Raw genomic sequence first — 18941 nt, 5'->3', positions numbered from 1 at the left:
GGCTCCCTCGGCGCCAGGAAGGGAGAAAGCGCTCCCAGAGCGCCCGGGGAGGAGGTGGACTTGAGCAGCGACAAGGAGAGACCCCCCGCGCGCGCTCCTAGTCCCGGTTCTCCCCTGGGCTGGGCCGGGCCGGGCCGGGCACCCCGCCGCGCCCTCTCCCGCCTCCTGCACACCCCACTACACTCCCCGCGCCGATCCCAGCCCACTGCCAGCTCCGCTTCCCCCTGCGCTGGCTCCAGCCCGGCTTTAAATATTTCCGAGAGGGAAGCCAGCCCCTCTCCTCCGCTTCCTCCCCCTCTCCCCGCCTCCCCTCCCGAGTGGCCAGGAGGACTCGGCGGCGCGGCGGCCCCAGCCGCTCCCACACCCGGGCGAGGGGCGGTGCGGCAGGAGCTGTCCAACTTTTCAGCACAGTTTCCCCGCCGCTGCCCGGAGGAAGGCGGCTGCCGCCGCCCCGGCCCGGCCACCCGCCCGCCGGCAGCATGGAGGCAGAGCACGGCAGCGGCAGCGGTTCGTCCGCGCTGCCCGGCAGCAGCGACGGCGCCGGCAGCAGTGACGGCGCCGGGGACAGCGGGAGTCTCAAAGCCCCCAAGCATTTGTGGCGGCATGAGCAGCAGCACTACCCGCCGCAGCTGCGGCAGCACCAGTTCCTCCAGCACCAGCAGCCCCCCGCCCCGCCGCCGCCGCCCGCCTCGCGGGGCCGCTGCCTGGCCGGGGCTCGCTTTAGGCACCGCGGCTACTCCGACACGGAGCGATACCTCTACTGCCGAGCCATGGACCGCGCCTCCTACGCCGTGGAGACCGGCCACCGGCCCGGCTTGAAGAAATCGCGAATGTCCTGGCCCTCCTCTTTCCAGGGACTGAGACGGTAGGAGAGGGCTTGGCCCACCACTCCGACCGTGGGGGGTGGGGGGCCGCGGCGGCGTGGTGCCGTTCTCCCGCCCGCCATGGTTGCTCCCAGCCACGGGGAGGGGAGCCGGCGGGGGCCGCTGAGGTGTGGGCATAGTGGGACTCCCGTCCAACCGACCCCGAAGAAAGGGATGCCGCCTGGCTGCTGAGTCTCCGAAAGGGAGGTGGGGCCGGGCCGGGGTGCCGTGCTGGGGAGCCCGGGGTGGCAGGCTGCGTGGAGCGGGGCAACTCGCCTCTCCAGGGCCCTCGGGCCGGGCTCGCCTGAAGCGGGCGTGACTGAGGCACGTCGTCCCACACACGCCTGTCTGTGGGTGGAAAAGCAATAGAGAAACACGTGGGTGGGAGCTGGACCGCGCCTGTGCCAGCACGGAACCGTGCGAGGGCCGGCTGACGCGGGGCGGTCGGTGGCCGGGGGCCTTGCGCTCCGCCCGGGCTCCGCTTCCCTCCGCCGCCCCGCTCCGCCGCCCCGCCGATCCGCTCCGCCGATCCGCTCCGCCGCTCCGCGCCGCTGCCTCCCCGGTGCTCCTCCTCGCTGGAGCTGCCCTTGCTGCCTGCGCTCCCGGGGAACCTACAGCGCTGGTGCCGAATGGGAAGGACGCAGATCATGTGCTGTGCGCACAAAGTTAAAATTATGAGAGCTCTTGGAGGTGGAAGACAGTCTGGCAAATCCAGGGTTGGGGTCCTGCCAGTTTGAATAGGCTTAGATGAGAAAATAGGCTAATGGTTTCTTAGCCAGAGGGAGGAGTCCGTCTTCTACTAGTCTATTGTTCCCTGTTAAACGAGCTGTAGATTTATTTTGCAGTGTATAGCTCACCAATGCCTATTTTGCCCTTGATGGCTATCACAGGCATCTGTCTGAAAATCAAATTCTCTGTCAAAATCAGTAGGATATTGTATTTGATCAATTTATTATTAGGTCTACATTTTTAGTAGCTGGAATAATTTCCTTTTAGTGGAAAGCCACATGCTTGTATTTGAATAGTAAGTGGACATTGTGAATAAAGGGTTTATGGAGAGAGTAGTGGGCAGAGAGACAATACTTACTACTCAGTTACTCTGTAGATTTTTGATTTTCTGGATAAGCAGATTTTTATAGCATTATATGCCCAATGAATAAATAATGGAATCCTTTCTGAATGAAGATTGCTTTGTGTGTTTCTGTGGTACAAACTGTATTCTTTATTATGGAGCCTTGGCTGTAAATCTGAGCAAGACGTACTTGAATATTCTCTGGCAGTGTTGGCTTTATTTCTACCTAACAATGCCTTCATTTCCACTTCATATATAATTGAGAAATAAAAAGAGGTTTTTCAGTTCTAAATTAGAACTACACTTTCACATCACTAATCTTCAAAATCCATCTTTTAATGTCTTTGGTTTTTACATAGCCATTATGTTGCTACACCTTTGTATCACTTGTGTGAACTCATGCTTGTCCAAAGTTAATGATGTTGAATTTTTCACTATGTAAGATTTGAAAGAACAAATCATATGCTTCGAAAATGAACACATGTTCAATTTAAAGCTCTTTTCAATACATTAATTTTTCTTTATAGGAAAAACACAAGGTGTCTAGGGTTTTCAATCTCTAGGACTGAATGCATTTGTGTTTTCTGAATGCAAAGAAGTTAAACTTTTGTAAACTGTAATGGTTGATTTGAGTATATTCAGCATTATTCCATAAGTTATTAGATATTCAGGGGATAACAAGTCAAGGTGGAAAGGAAAAGTGCACATTGTGTTGGTTTTGTTATTACAGTTTTGGAACCATTTTAAAATTTTAAATTGCAATTCTTATGATGCCTATTTAAATAGGAATTTAAAATTATCTGTGAACAGGTGGTTTTTTGTTTGTTTGTTTGTTTGTTTTAATTCCATTCTTTTATAAGTGAAACAATGCTATTTGGACAAGATATGCTGCTTTAAAATTAAGGGGGGGGTCACTGTATTTTATTTTTATTTTATGTAATTAGCAAAAATGCTTCAGATGTGCCTCCTTTTTAGAACTACTAAAGCAAAGCAGAGTAAAGAAGATCGATAAAATTGACCGCTCCATGAATTTCTTAGCAAAAATAAATTCTCATAGTTACACATTTTGAATGAAGCAAACAGCCATAATATGGAAACACAGACCGAACTGTAACAAATTGTTTTACAAATATGTTCAAGAAATGTCAGAAAAGGCTGGTCTTTCCAGGACTTTCATTTCAAGTTCTGAGTCAACTGCTTTTTTCATGGAAAGCAAAACAAAATACCTGCTTTGTATTCTTGCAAAAACTTGCACCCCCACCTCCCCATTCTGTTAAAAAAAGACACAAGTCCTTTTTGAAGTATTTTTAATATTTACTATTTTAATACTTCTCCCTTATTTAACCTGTTTGTCAGAAGAACATTTCTTAATTGATTCCCATGGATTTATTGTAGTCTAGGGTGATAAGCTTCTCTTTCAGATAACCCCAAATTACTTTGTATATAAGAGGGTGCGAAAAAATGTATACAGAACTGTAGATAAAACACATTATGCACGAGGTATAGTATTAAACATTAATGACTCAAACGTGCCAAAGTTATATGTATAGAATTATGTTTCCAGAATTTGTTTTGCTTTGCTCTAAAGATATCCTATTTCTTAAAACCTCACTGAAAATAATAAAGCAACAGTTAGGAAGCCGAATATATGACTTTGAAGTTTCTTCTATTTTAAGTTTGGCAGAAAGGTTAAAGAAACCTGTCAGTTATATTTTTCAAAAGAAATGAGAAGGAATTACATATGCTAAAATCAAAGTTATAACAGACTAGTGCATCTTTATTATCCAGACTGAAGAGAGTCAGCATGCAAAAGGCAAAATCAACCAGCAAAAATTTTAAACTGAATGAGCTGAAAAACGCAATATGCTTGTAGTTCGGAAAATGAAATAGAACCTTTTAGAACCTTTTTAATGCTTATTCTTTATCCATATAATCACTAGTAACTTTGCACGCAACTTATTTAGTACAACATTATATTTCCTTCAAGGAATACCGTAGCATTTCATTACAATAGAACGATGTATTAGAATCCTTGACTGATATATTTTTTAGAAAATAAGGTCATTTCTATATTTTCAAGTAAGAAGGTTAAGTGCTTTGAACTCACATACATATGAGCTATGCAAAAGCCAGAGGAGTCAAGAAGATACCTGGGACCACCTGTGTTTTGTTTGTTTTTCCCATTTGTTTACTGTGTGGTCTTGGGCAAGCCAGTTAATTTCTCTCTGCACTGCTTTCTCATGTGTAAAATAAAAACATAAATGCAGTCATTATAGGTTTATGTTAAAGCGATTTTTTAGATAATAGAAAGAAAAGGTACTATGCAATAATAAATGCTACTAGTAGAATTGGGAAATAAATACTTCAACTCAAATAATTTTCCAGTCGATAGTGCAAAAGCATTCAGTATAATAAATTGAACTAATGTTCTTGATTATCTTCAAAAATTTCAGGTACCTCTATGGGTTTCTCACAGAGCTATGGTTATTGCACAGTCTGTATTGAGAATTTAGTTGTTTAAAAAAAAAAAAACAAAACAGCATTTTTAAATGCCATTAGTCATATGTCAATTAAATCATCTTGCCATATCATCTTTCTATGTTCTGTTTTTCACTACTGAAATTTCAGACAGGAAAAAATAGAGAAGAAATGCCATCAGTCCTAATTCCACTAGTCATGGAATTTCCCAAGATGTTGTATCTTTAATCTCTTAGACTTTAGACATCTTTTTATCAGGTTTCCCAGACATTCATTTTTTTTCACTATAGGTCTCCTGTAAATTTTATCTTGTGTGATTTACAGGTCTAGGCTTCTGGACAAAATCAACTTTTGGCTATATTTACACATAAGCAATTGCGCAAAGGTGAGGCAAGATTAACCTTTTGCAATTTGGTAGTCCTGGTGCTGGTTCCCTAAGGCTGCTTATTTTAAAACTGTACTTTGATAAGCGGTTGTTAAAATTTGTTGCTGTCCAAACAATCTACTTCCCCTCCCTTTCCACTCTTTGTATGCGGCTAGGTCTAACCAGGTAGCATCCACCACTACGTTGCTTACATGTGGAGATTGCTCCCAAGTATCAGTTTTTTCTCGAATTGTCAATCTTGTCCTCATACTACACAATAAAGGGTTAAGAAACCAAAATATCATCCAGGATTGAATGCTGCATAATATTTCAGTGTCCCAGAGGCTTTATTCTCCATTAGGAGAAGAAAGGAGTCTTATGTTTCTTGACTTTCTGAAGTCTGGGATACTGTATGATGCTGTAATATTAATAGCTGAGCTAGATAAGACCTTGGTTTCTGTAGCTACAAACAGAGTCCTTGGAAAAATAATGGTGCCTCTGCAAATCTTGGCAAGTGGCTGTTACGTGTTCCCTTAAAATGCTCACTTCTTTCCATCCTAAACCCCATTCTTTTCTCCTGCTGGGTCTAAAAAGCTGCTCTTGATCTGTTATGTCCTAACTACTTCCACATAACCTGAGGAAAGGGAAGATGAGTGTTTTTCAGCTTACAGGCCAGTAGAAAATGCTCTCAGAATTTAATAGCAGTCTCTAATTAAGAATTTTGTTGTTTACTTGTCTGGCAGTGTTTTATTGCTTTGTTTACTACTGAGTGGAACTGGCACTCAAGATGTTACAATAATTGGCATATGCTAGCTCTCCTTCAAAGATACAAATAATATTTACAACTTAGTAAAAATTGTTGGATTAATATTATTTATGTATTGTCCATAAATACAAATTAAATAAGAAACTCGTATTGTCAAATGTTTTCAATAACTTACTATAATTGCCTTATTTTCATGTTTGTTTCAAAAGGCTTCCATCTTTGGATTGTTAGAGTTCTTTAGAGTTTTTCATTTTCATGGTGTTGGAAATCGTAAAACTACTGGCTTTTAAAATTCACATATTAGAGCATGGTTGTTTTAGTATGAATGTTGCTGCAGATGAATGGTGCCAAGTTCCTGATTTAGTGAGTACAGAAACCTAGTAATTTAGCAGGACAAGCCCATCATAATCAAATAGTAATTAGTCAGGACTTTAACACTTACCTTAAAATTATTAACAAAACTGTTGAGTGTATTTCTTGATAGGAACTACGTATGCAGTTTTTCTTTTAGCATTTTAAAAATAAGTTTTAGTATAGCTACATTATTCAAGTATTAGTAGAGATGCCTGTCCAAGAAGTGGTGATGTGAAGGAACATACAGAGCCATGTGTCAACTCTGTGGCACTCAGCTGATATTGTAAGTGTCTCTCTCATCGGGACTCCAGGTGCACAGCTGAGGGGTAATTTTTCTTGGAATTTTGCTTAAAACATTGAAAGAACCTGAGCAAATTTCTTATAAAAGTTGTCTTAAATAGAGTTACATGATTTTAACTACATGATGTTCCTCCATTAGAGTAGACTTTAGAGCTAGCAGATGATTGGAAAACCTGTGAGATTATGTTGATGTGTTAAAAGTGCAAATGAGATAGGGAGCTGGGAATGTATAGGTCCAAAAGCAAGGCGAAACTGTTTGGCTGCTAAATAGATCATCTTGGTGGATAAGTTCTAAGACTGAATTTTTTGCTAGTGGAAGGCAAGAGTTTTATGAAGGGAGGGTGTTAGACAAATTCCATGTCACTTGATAGAATGATTTGGAAGAGGGTTGGTGCATACCGACATGAAGAATGTTAACTTTCTTTGCCAGTTTAGCCAATATGAGGTATATTGCAGGTCTAGAAAAGAAGAGCGTTGCTAGAAGAATTTATTCTTGTAAACAAGAATGTGACTTATTTCTGAGAACAAGTGTTGTTTTTGGTAACGTGGTGGATCACTACCATGTCTGGATGAAATTCAAAGCTCTTCTGATGATCTAGAGAATCTACATTTAGTGATGCTTGTTTGTACTGCATATTTAAAGGTGACAATAACTTTTTCTTATAGGAATGAAAATGTATAGGTAAGATATTAAATTCTTTTCATGTTTTTCTGAGTGCAACAATCTTGTAATGAACATAATTTCTTTGATGTATTAAGGCCTTATGTTATGTATAGCAAAAGTTACAGGAACGAAGCAATTTCTTTCAGTTCCTAGTAGGTAGGAGATGCCCCACTATTGTTCATTCCCTCAGTTCTTTTCAGTTGCATCTGTCCCTTCTCCTGTGTCTTCCCAATGACTTAGCATGTCCTGCTGTGAAGATTTCAAACTATCCATTTAGTTTAATAATGCAGCTGCTGTTACATATAAATACCTATCTTGTTCCAGTTATTTTAAATAAGTCTATATTACAGTATTACACTACAGTATTTGCACCATAGTTTCTGAGTACCTTCTAGTACATTAAAGAAAAATAATTACAGACTCATGATAAATAAGACAACTTCACACACTCAGTTAACTTAGTATATGCCTATAAATTTGAAAGGGCTAAAGGGAAAATAAGGACATATAGCATTATAGAATCATTGAATCTTAGAGTGATTTAAGTTAGAAGGAGCTTCTGGAGGTCACCTGGTCCAGCAACTGCTTAAAGCAGGTCTATTCCAAGCAGTTGGCTCAGTGCTGTGTCGAGTTCAGTCTTGAACACTCCCAAGGATGTAAGCTTCACAGCCTCTCTGGACAAACCATTCCAGGATTTGACCACTTCATAGTAGAAGATTTTTCCAATATCTAAGCAGGATTTCCTACATTCTGACTTGGGTCTTTTGCTTCACATCATATGACTGTGCAACTCTCAGAGGCTGGCTCCATCTTCTTCATTCTCTCTCTCTGATCAGGGAGGTAGCACAGAACCAAGCATAATTCTCCAGGTGCAGCCTTGCAAGTGCTGAATATCAATTCCACAGGCCAAGTGGAAAGTCTAGTACTGGAAGTGTTGTTTTCCACTGCTGTAATTAGAGACATGATTCTAGGAATGACTGGATGCTTAGGTAGATGAGTTTGCATAGAATATCCCTTCACTCTGTTTTTCCTTGTGAGGCACCTGTAGTTTCTTTTAATTTTTTTTTTTTTTTTTCCTCAAATTTCAGGGAGAGAGACCAACTACAAGAATATTCAGGGGGGAAAAAGAGGGAAAATAACAATGCCTTCCTATCAAATAGTTTGTTGGGGAATTTAGTGTCCCTCAGAATTGTTGTGAATATTGCCGTTCTTGCCTCTTCTACCTTGGCCCAAGCTGATCTAAGGTCATTCGGCTTCAGACAGGAAAAAAAACATGGTGGGAATGGTTTGCTTGAGGGACAGCCAGATCTCTTTCCAATTCCAGAAATTAAAACACTTCAGAACAAAATTCCCTGGAAAATTTCTTCTAGACTCTACAGTGTAGAAAAACTGTGAAGCTCATCTAAAACAACAGCAGAAGGCTATAGAGGAAAAAAAAGCAAAAACCTACCATCTTTGAGGTCTTAAAAGTAACTGGAAACCTCAATATATTTGGAATAATAGCTTAGCTCAGTTTTGTTACTCTTCCTGTACCAAAGTCTTAGGGCTTAATTGCCACAGGGAGGTAAAAGTGTGAAATGAGCCCTTGATCATACATGAAGGGACTAATCAAAACCACCACATTAAAAATAATTGTGTAAAAAGTTATTTGGATGTGTATTTAAACACATATATTCAAAGACAGCTAAAACACATTAAATCACAGGGATATAAGTCCAGCTGTTGAATTTATTGTTCAGGGAGGCAATGAATAATACCAGTTTATATTAAATCTAGAGAGCAGAGTTTCAGGAGAATATAAAGAGCTGCAAAGCCATGCTCAAGGGATCTGCAAGTTCATGAGGCAAAGCGTATTTTTCACTCCCCTAGGATATGTTATAATAGATGGGCAAAATTTTCCTGTCAGACGTTGAGACTGAGAAATCACTGGATGGACATCACTCAGTTATCACCACAGGTTATCACACCTATATTTTGGAATGTGGTCATGTTCACTTGTTTACAGCAGCTGATCATAAAAAGTGGTGAGAGTGAGAGCAGATGCTATTAAAATTACCTTTCAAGTTTTAGACATGTTCATAACAGTTTTCTATTATTAGGTCTAAACTCACAAGTTTACGTTAAATTAATCAACTTATTTATTTATTTGTTTTTCTCTCTGCTTGAAAAATGTAATAGCACCAGGTAGTTCAAGGCAACAGTTGAATCCCCAAGAAACAGTGAAGAGACTTTTTACAGAAGTGAATGGAGATGCTACTAGCAAGAAAATGTGGTAGTAAATGGAAGGAGGATAAACAGTCTGCTGAACAGTTCTACTCATTTATATATCAAACAAAAATATCACAGCTGTAAGACGGAGATGCTTTTTTGCAGATGCACTTGTTCGTGCATGCCTTCTCTCTCAGACACTCAGGGTATCATTAAATAACACAGTAGTAACGTCCCATCTAATGGTAGGATAATGATATAAAGGACTGGTACATGTACACATGTGCTTAAGGAGCTGACGTTGATTTCATTTCCCTCTGTCCACTTATAAACCTTAGAATATCAACAACACACATTTCTCTGTGCACCAATGTTCTAGGATTTTTTGAGCATAATCTGTACTTGGCAGTGAGAATAAAAACAGTTTACACTTAAGATAGGTGTTTTGATATATTTACATTGTTTATAGGCATTCCCATATGTGAGGAGGAGAATGCCTCTGTGATGTTTAGCATTACAGAAATTTCACTGAAGATCCATCTCATTTTCAGCATTTAACAATGACTAAATACTGAATACCGTAAAAAAATGACTTGGGTGATCATACGGATTTCTGTTTACCATTAGTGTGGTTCAACAAATTGCAAAATAAACTGATAATTTTAACAAATAATAACAGTCTGAGTACACTAAGAAAGAAAGATATTGGATGAGAGAGGTACAAATGCATTTGAGCAAACAAACCCCACCTCTAAAACTTCACCAAAATTATCTGGCAAGTCTCACCATCTTTTGGCCACTTTTCTGACTAACTTCCATCAATCTATTGCTACAGTGACTTTCTTTAGGAACCAAACAAATTTACCCTCATGCTTACTGGCTATAAACCAGTAACAAGAAATGTAGTCACCTGGGAAATGTACATTTTAATACCATCACCAACAGAGTAGTTTACGTGTATGGCAGGAGATTGTGCTGAGAAAGTAGTTTTCCTCCCACCTCATACTGCCAGAAACTCTATGTGTCATAGTGAAAATGAAAATAAGCTAGTTTACTGTATTGATCTTTTGAAGACTAGCAGAGTTCCTTGAATTAAGGAGGATTTCATGTTTACAGTCTGTTTTTCTTCTGGAAAAGCTTTGCAGTATTTCAAAAACTACAAGTTACTTTCTGTGAAAGGCATAGCAGGCCTTTTATTTACACATTTTAAAAATGTATGGCAAAAATATCTTGTTTTCTATTTATCGTCTTAGAATCAGAAAGCTGGAAGATACAGCAGAAACTGCTACACCTGTGTCAGATATTTTTCTTTTTTTTTTTTCTTTTTTTTCTTTTTCCATATTTTTAGACTTATAATCTAGTTGCTCCTTTCTTCTACACACTTTCCAGTTTTCATCCATACCTTTCATTATGTAACATGTCCAAAACTGATAAAACCCTTCAGCTAAGGAAATGTTATGAGTGGACAGTGCAGAAGTGTAGCTCAAGAATTCTGCAGGTTATGCTGCTGTTTATCCTAGTTTGATGATTGACTTTTTTCCAACAGCCTGACAATATTTCATCATAATCAGTGTCCAATGCACAGTAACCCTAAATACTTTTCAACAGCATTCTATCTTATCTAATTCTTATTTTGCAGTTGGGCAATTTCCCCCAGTTTTAAGTTCCTGCAAATCCAGTAATTATAGAGATCAAGTATTTCCTTGAGCACACGAAGCATGAAAAATGACTATAATTAAACATGTTTATTTTTATAATGTCACTTGTAGTATAGGGTCAGTAGGAAGCCCTATTAGATTGCTAAAACTTTTGATGCAACATTTCATGTTCTATAAATAATCAGAAGAAAAGCTTGTGACTTGATAGTCCCATTGAAATAACAAGCAAATATTGAGGCTGTAGTAATAGAAGTGTTACTGTAATATGAACTGTAGTGTAGTATAAAAATAAAATATAAGGGTTTGGTTTTTTTGTTTTGTTTTTTTTTTTTAAATGACAGAGGCATACTCCAAAAAAACAACGTAAGGAAGTAACTTAAAGTGCTTTTTTTCTTGGGGTGAAGTATGCAGCAAAAAAATTATTCATTGTGAAATCCTTATGTTGGTTAAATAATGCATCAGAAAATACCAGTCAGGCATCAGTCAGACATAACTGACTAATCATTACCTGGGTCACACTTACAAGCAAAACTATATCAGCAAAGCTTCTATTGTAAACTTTTTTATATGCTTATCCAGAATGTACATTAAATATTTTTTGACCTAATTAACTTTTAGTGACTATAAACGTGATTGAAAAATTTATAATGGAATCCAGGAAGAACAGAAGAAGAAAATTATCAGATCTGGAAAATATTTTTTGTATATATTTTTTAGAAAACTTTGATGACCAAAATGTGTATTCTAATATTTGATTCTACCTCTGTTTAAAGAATACCTCTTTTATAAATCTATTTCTGCACTTAGAAAGTGTAAGGAATCTTAAAGTGTGATTTGAAAAGGTCAGAAAGAAAAATTTGGTTTGAGTCATCAATAACAAAACAGAGAAAAAAGAAATTAAACCAGTACAGAAAATGAGACTGAAACCCACATGTACAATTTCTGCTCTTGCAATCATATAATGTTTTTCACAAATGCTAGTGGTGCACAGTTAGGAAATCAAGTGAGAAATTACACATAAGTAGATGTCAATTAATTTCATTTCACAGAACTTACTGAATTTGATTCTTGCTTTAGACACATCTGCTTTAGTTCAAGATTGTACATTATTACCATGAACCAAATAGTGAAAGGTAATGCTGTGTTTCCTCCTCTGCCTCCCCTTTGAGCTATGTGTAATAATCTAATTGAAGTCTGAATTTCATTTGACTTTGCCTTCTTAGACTTTGCAACAGGAAGGTGATAAGGCTGAGAAATTCCAGAGCATTGCTGTCTTTACAAGCTTATTTAGTAGGAGAAAAACTCTACTGTTAGTACTAAAAAGATCCTCAGCTTAATATGAGCCTTAACGTTGCTCAAATTCAACTTTATGACTTGTTTGCCCGTGTCACCAAAAGAAACAAAAGAGAGGTATATGATACAATTCAAACAGTCCTAATATTTTTCAACTATATAATTTTATTCAGATAAGCTAAATGGTTTTTCAAGGTGCTGCTTTGTGACAGCAGTGATTACAGTCATTAGTAGCATGATACGATGGACTGAACACATTTGATATGAAGGATATCAAATTCCAATTCCAATTTACCCCGTTCTTGCTATATCTCAAATGTTTTGAAGTCTGAATTTTTATTTAAGTCTTCCAAATTTTTTTATGCTCCAGTTTTACCCTAATGTGAAGTTAAAAAACAAACAAACAAACAAACAAAAACCACAATATATTATTATTTTAGAGGGAAAAAACACAACTATAAATTAAAACCATTGGTGAAAATCAGTAATTAATATTTGAAGACAAACTTCCTCATGTTCCCAAAAGGTGGAAGTAATCTGGGTTTAGCAAGTGCTTGTTTAAAAAACCCTGGATCAAATTCTTTCATTTGCCAAAATAAGATTAAAGTGCACAGCATCTTCAAGGGTAGAGCACACTTCTGCAGTCCTGTGCCTTGTGTTTACTTCCTAAGTGAATGGACCTAAGTTCCTGTGTGTCTTATCCCTACTTTTATAGTATCTTGGCTATAAGAGAGGATATGTCCACCTGTATCAAGTCTTTCCGTATATGTGAAAACCCTGTAAGAATACCAAATATGTATCTGAAGACATATTCCTCAGCAAGAAAAAAGTTATTTACAGATAGACTTAGGTAATGTTACTGTTCTGTTTTAAAAGTTCTTACTGCAATATGAAACTACACCACTTGAGCAGACTTTGTAAAACAAAACAGAGCTGATGGATTTGAGCAGTTTGGGAATGTTCAATTCTGCTTTTCTATCTATTATTCTGGGTAATAATGGTGATTAACCAATTGTGTATTAAACATACACCATATTCCTTGCTCCTAAGAAATGACTTTATTCTGGGAGTTACATAGCTATTTTAGTTTATAGCACGGATCGTGTTAACATTAAAGATGTTAGCAGAGAGAAAAGAATATGTTACTTTCACAATACTTAATTTCCCAGCTGGATATTTGAGCTTTAATTTCACTCCTGATTATATTGTTCTCCACATACTTAGGCTCTCTTTTTGTCATTTATATATTATTAAATTTGATTCTTCAACATTAAGCTTGCTAAATTTTGTGTTATTTATTTTAAATAAGTTAATTCTCTATTTATAATGCTGTTCTAAACTTAGAAAAAAATTCTGAAAACTGTAAGTAAAATAACTGCTTTCTGAGTAATTGCTGAAATGCGCATTAATAAAAACCAATGCAGTGATGAAGTCATTTTGGTGGATTTGGAGGGAACTAGATCCAGACAACTTATAATGTTATGTTTTTATAATACATAAATCACAATTTAGATTTATTTATGTATTTTAATTATACAACTTATTTACTATGTAGACAATTAGTATAATAAATGCAGAGCTGATGAAAACTGTTGAATGTTGTTTTGATTAATAAAAGTGCTACATACCTGGAAATTAAAAAATATGTAATGACATTATTTTTATCTTTTACATTATTAGATGTTAAGTTTTGAAACTAGTGCAAACTCTTCTCATTTTTCCTGAGAAAAAATCCTGATTTCTGATATGCATGACACCTTGTGGAGATAAAATAGATTCCATTAACATTAACATAATGTATCTTGTTATTCAAAGTGATAGAAAGCATTATTTTATTGAGGTAATACATTAAGTAGTAAAAGACAGAAAATTTTATTAATTTCTAACCGACTCAGACAAAAGGCGGTTATTTATATCCATTCTGTATATATGTTATTGTTATCATATTATCATTGCCTTGGTTTTGGTAGTGTTGAAACCTCAGTAAAAATTCAAAAGAGCCTAAAATTTAAGTATATGATAGGAGATTGCAGACACAAGAATGCAAAGAAAAGAGACAGTCATTATGGGCAGCTTAACCTAGATCAGAATTCCAAAGTGCCCTAAAAATATGTCCTTCCATATATGAAGTTTCTTGCTCACTTAAAACTGTGAAGACAAGTATCTCAATGACAGTATCTCGGAGTATTGGATCAGCACAAGAAACCAGTGTTTGAGCATTTACACAAGGTAGTGTGGTTGCAAAATACCAACAAGTGTTGATACTGAAAGAGAAGCACGTTCAGATTACATTCATTCTCAGAAGGGAAGAATATTTCCAAGCCATCTCATAAGAACTGTATTAGCACTGTGCTGCTTTTAAGTTACACGAACTTCCATTTCTGCTTCCACAGATTTTGTAAATGCTTCTGAGTTTTATTTATTTCTGTATGATCTGTCAGCACTTCTCTCTCCTGGGACAAGCAGAAGGGCATCTAAGTGAGAGGAAAGTGGTGGAGTCAGATAAAATCACCTTTTTTCCCATTGCTCAGAAGGAACTTAATGGACCTTTGGGAAAATGTTAAAATTTAAGTCAAATTTGTGTGTGCTACGAGTGGTGCAGATGCTAATTTTAAGTGCTTTTTGTTTTAAAAGGCTTTAAAATATTTTTCTGTTTCAATTTTTTCGTCACATGTCAGCCCTTACTTTTGATATTGGAGAATTATTTTAGATGAGATGATAACACTGGATATGAGCTGTGATCTGAATAGCCTTAATGTATGGCAGGATGTACAGTTTGCAATTAAATTTCCAGTACTTGACCCCATGCTGAACTGTTTGACTGGTCAGGCTTAATACCTCTGTCATGTTCATATAGGATATTATCAATATTTTTGCAAATATCATGGGAAAGCGGCCACTCCAGTGGAATTTAAAAGAGAGTAATGTGTTAGGTTTCCGAATTATTAATACTTTCTGGTAGATTTCTCCCTAGCAATAAGAAAAGAACATTTTCAGCTTGTTTGAAAATTTGACAAGTGTTAAATGAGGGTTGGCACTGTGAGCTGATTTGGAAGTGGGAGTTGTCGTAGAGGAAATAAGATATAAATAAGGTGGGGATAACTAATGGACAACCTTGAGAGTGAAACAAGCAGCTTAGGTATGATGCTATGGAAAAAGGAAAGAGATTGCAAGGGAATGCACCAAGGTAGACAGACATGTTGAGGAAATTGATAGCTAATTTTCTTTTTATGAGAATTCTAGGTGAATAACAGAGATATTAAATAATGAGACTGTGGATGTTAGTACTACCTTTGTAGGTGGATAAGAAAAGTTATATCAAAAATCTGGAAAATGTGTTTTGCTTTTCACTATGCACTTAATACCTTGCATAGAACATCCCTGAGCAAGTATCAGTTGTAAAATGTACTCATACTTTTAGGCAGCTACGTTCATCATTGTTTAATTCTTTGTGCCATATAACCTCAACAAGTACAGGGGAGTTGTTCATCATCTGACTTTATTTTGGGAATTTTATAGATAGAAGATCACATGTATGTTACTTTAGTACTTGATGTCTTTAACTTGCTGTATATTTTGCTAAGTATTTGTATTTTCTAGGGTATTTCAGTAGGGATGTTATAACTTGACTTTAGATATGAAATGGTACTTAACCTGCTATCCATTTGTAAGTCAAATATGAAAAAAAAGCCCTGAAGGATGTCTCCCAGCATGTCTAGATTGTGCCTATTAGGCACAAAAAAGGCATCTCCAGATTTTTTTCATAGCATGTATGGTATTCCACTAAAACTCTATGTTCATTTTACCAGGAAAGTCTGTTCTCTCAGCAGCATGTGGTGATTGTGCTGAACTGTCTTACTCAAATGTTTGAGACTCCTACACTAATACATTGTGTTACAATAAGGCAAAACCTGTTATTGTTTTTACAAAACAATCTCTCTTAGGCCACAGCTAATAATCAAGGAAGTTAACAAACTTGATTTATCCAAGACATAACTTGAGATGTAGTTGTAGAACTGTGATAAAAGGTTTTGCTTCTGTGATTCCTTTTAAAATTTTTTGCTTTGCACTACTCTGTGCTCTCAGTGTTATTTTCCCTTTCTTTTCTAGCAAAACACAGTTATAAAAATGATTGAAAAGCATGGATCACAATACTTGAAATAAGAGAATTCAGTAATTGTTCACATGGATGTAACTTGAAATACCTGATATATTTTGAGTTATGATAATGTAACAAATCAAATGCAAATTGCAATGTACCCAGTTTAGAATATTTTCTAACCAGATTCCAGTGATGAATTTAGGTTTCAACACATTTTTTCTGCTCAGTGGTTTATTTTACGAAAAACAGTATGTTTGCATGCAAAGGTACTCAATCTCACTATTTTTCTAGGCTCCTGTCTGCTATAATTTTTTATAAGATATCGGAAAATATTATATGTCTATTAAGAGAGAGTAGGTTTTGCTTGAAATAGTAGTTACCTATAATTCCGAATTCAGGTCATCAGACAAATAAATCAAAGGAGGAAAAATATAACTGTCAAGTACATATGCTTTACATGTAGGCTAATAAAGTTTCATTCCACTTTCTAGAAGTCTATTGCAACAAGAATATGGCAATATGATAGAATTTTATGGTAGGAAGTTGATCTAAAATACATCAGCTAGTCATGGGTGTATAGATAGAAGTGTGTTATTTTTATGTCTGTGTGCATGCGTTTACTTACTATTAGGGCTGTGATTTTCCAGGAAGCCTATGGAAACTAGGCAACAGCCAGCATTTGAATCCACAGGCTAAATAGTTTACGTGGAAATTTATATTATTGCAGTGCAAAGAGTTTAGTTAAAAACCAATAAAAATCTACATAAACAGTTAAGAATGACACTCTTCTACTGAGGATTGTGCCCTACAAAAGCATATGTTGCTTGCAAAATTACTGTTGCCGTGCATAGTGTTTTCAGAGGTACTGGTCCCATCTGCTACTGAACTCATAGCTGCTGCAGTTTTTTTCCCTATTTAGTGAAGAGTATAAACCCTAAAGCAGATGATGTGGCAGTAATGTGTGTAAGCAGGCTCAATTTCAGCTATTTTATGATAATTGCATGCTTGTACGTTGTGCCATCACAGGAAATTTTATTGAGGATGAAGCTACTTGATGTTTAGCTCAGTACACTTGGATAGCTGTATGGAACAGGGGACATGCTCTAAGCACTCTAGCTTACATCCTGCAGCTTTTTAATATGTCTGCATACTCATATGCCACTTTTCTATAGAGGCCAAGTTCAGAAGGCATTTATAAAACAGTTCACTATGAACCACAGCCATTTCTGCCCAACACAGATGTCAGACAAATAAACAAACAGTAAACTCCTTATCGTATTTGACAGATATTGTCCCAAAACTGAATTTATGGGTCTTGTTGGTAGGTATCGTGTAATTGTTTGCATTCTTGATGTTCCAGTATAAAGGAAGAAACAAATTGTGGAACTGGAAGGTTTTTGTTCAGGAAAACCTTCATATCTGTGTTCTATAAATGCAGGAATGTTTGTTAGTGTCAGCTAGGAATCAAGTATAGCCCTGTGACTTTAGGGGGATATCAGACTGCATCCTATCTGTCAAAGCAGGGCATATACATCACTATTCAAACAAACATTATGGCTAGACAAAAACTGCACTGATCTAACAGCAACTACACTTACCGAACAGCAGAACTAAAATTGTTTTACGTGTTAACTGGCTGAGCAGTGTTTGTTTTTTTTTTTATCCCATATAAATATATGTATGTATATATATATAATTCTGTATATAGAGATAATCCCACATAAAAGGATAATTCACATAGTGTGAGTTGTGGGGCTGTCATATGCAGGGACAGGGGCTCGACTTGATGATCCTTGTGGGTCCTTTCCAACTCATGACATTCTATGCAATGAAGGTTAATAAGCTACTCTCAGTGCAGAAGGTCATCCATGCCCAATGGATTCAGGCTTAGACCTGTAGGTTTCATTTTAGAGTTTTGACGTCGTTGCTGTTGTGGCATTGTTGGTGTGTGCCATATATATTATATTGAGAAATCATCTCTTCATTCAACATGTTCAGATATTTATAGATATAAGCAGTTGGGGTTTTGATCCAGTCTGATGTTGCCAATCTTTCTCAGTTTCACAAAACAGATTACCATTAAATCAATAATGTTTATACATAAAGGAAAAAGAAGTGAAAACTTGAACTTGATTCTGAATTAGGAGAAAGAAGTGAAAACTTGAACTTGTTTCTGAATTATTTGCCACCTCTGGATTTCAGGGAGGTATTCAAATCAAGCTGAATATATTATCTATATTAGGTCTCATTAGTTATTTAACTGATTTTGATAGAAATATATTAAAACTCAAACTTTAGAAAGACATAAACCATATCTGAACTACTTGCTTTAGAGTGAGAACAGTGAGGAAATAGGCTGGAATTTATGCAAAGGGATGCACTCCAAAAAGTCTGAACATACATATTCAGTTGTAATGTGAAGTGCATGTCTGAAGTGTGTTCTAGTGCATAACGGACCATTTCAGATTTCTAAAAAGTGGCAATAGATCAATCTTTTACAAGGATCATAACTGAAAATAAGAAAACCTCTTGGAGGAAATACAAAAGCATTACGGAAATAAAGGTGAGTTTTCACAATATAGTAAAAAAAGTACTTATCCGTCCTTGGCTGGGGAAAGAACTGTGAATAACTAATTTACAGTGTTGTAGCCTGAAGTAGGATTGCAAACCTAGGCTTTTCTAGCACATATTGTAGAGGCTATAGTGTGCAAAGTACTTCAATTATTCATAGCGCCCTCACAAAACTCCCATTTTGAAGACATAGAAATTTACTTGCACTGGAATGGCCAGCTAAAATGGAAGGTCAAATAAAATAACAT

At 37.3% G+C, this 18941-nt stretch overlaps 1 protein-coding gene across 2 annotated transcripts in view; it reads left to right on the top strand.

Moving 5' to 3' along the window:
* Positions 1–18941, top strand: part of PDE4D (phosphodiesterase 4D) — a 600515-nt gene that overhangs the window by 200860 nt on the left and 380714 nt on the right. Inside the window, exon 1 of one of the 2 annotated variants that reach the window (XM_065045250.1) lies at positions 327–865. The exons of the other annotated variant lie outside the window; for it this stretch is intronic. Within the exon in view, the coding sequence (XP_064901322.1) occupies positions 480–865 (386 nt within the window). The 5' untranslated portion in view covers positions 327–479. Of the gene's footprint in view, positions 1–326; positions 866–18941 lie in introns of those variants that run through there. 2 annotated transcript variants of the gene reach the window in all.

The sequence above is a fragment of the Columba livia genome, chromosome Z (genome assembly GCF_036013475.1).
Source record: "Columba livia isolate bColLiv1 breed racing homer chromosome Z, bColLiv1.pat.W.v2, whole genome shotgun sequence".
In the NCBI taxonomy this organism is placed as follows: domain Eukaryota; kingdom Metazoa; phylum Chordata; class Aves; order Columbiformes; family Columbidae; genus Columba; species Columba livia.
Note: the sequence above shows the minus strand (reverse complement) of the source record. Positions and strands in the feature narration are given on the sequence as shown.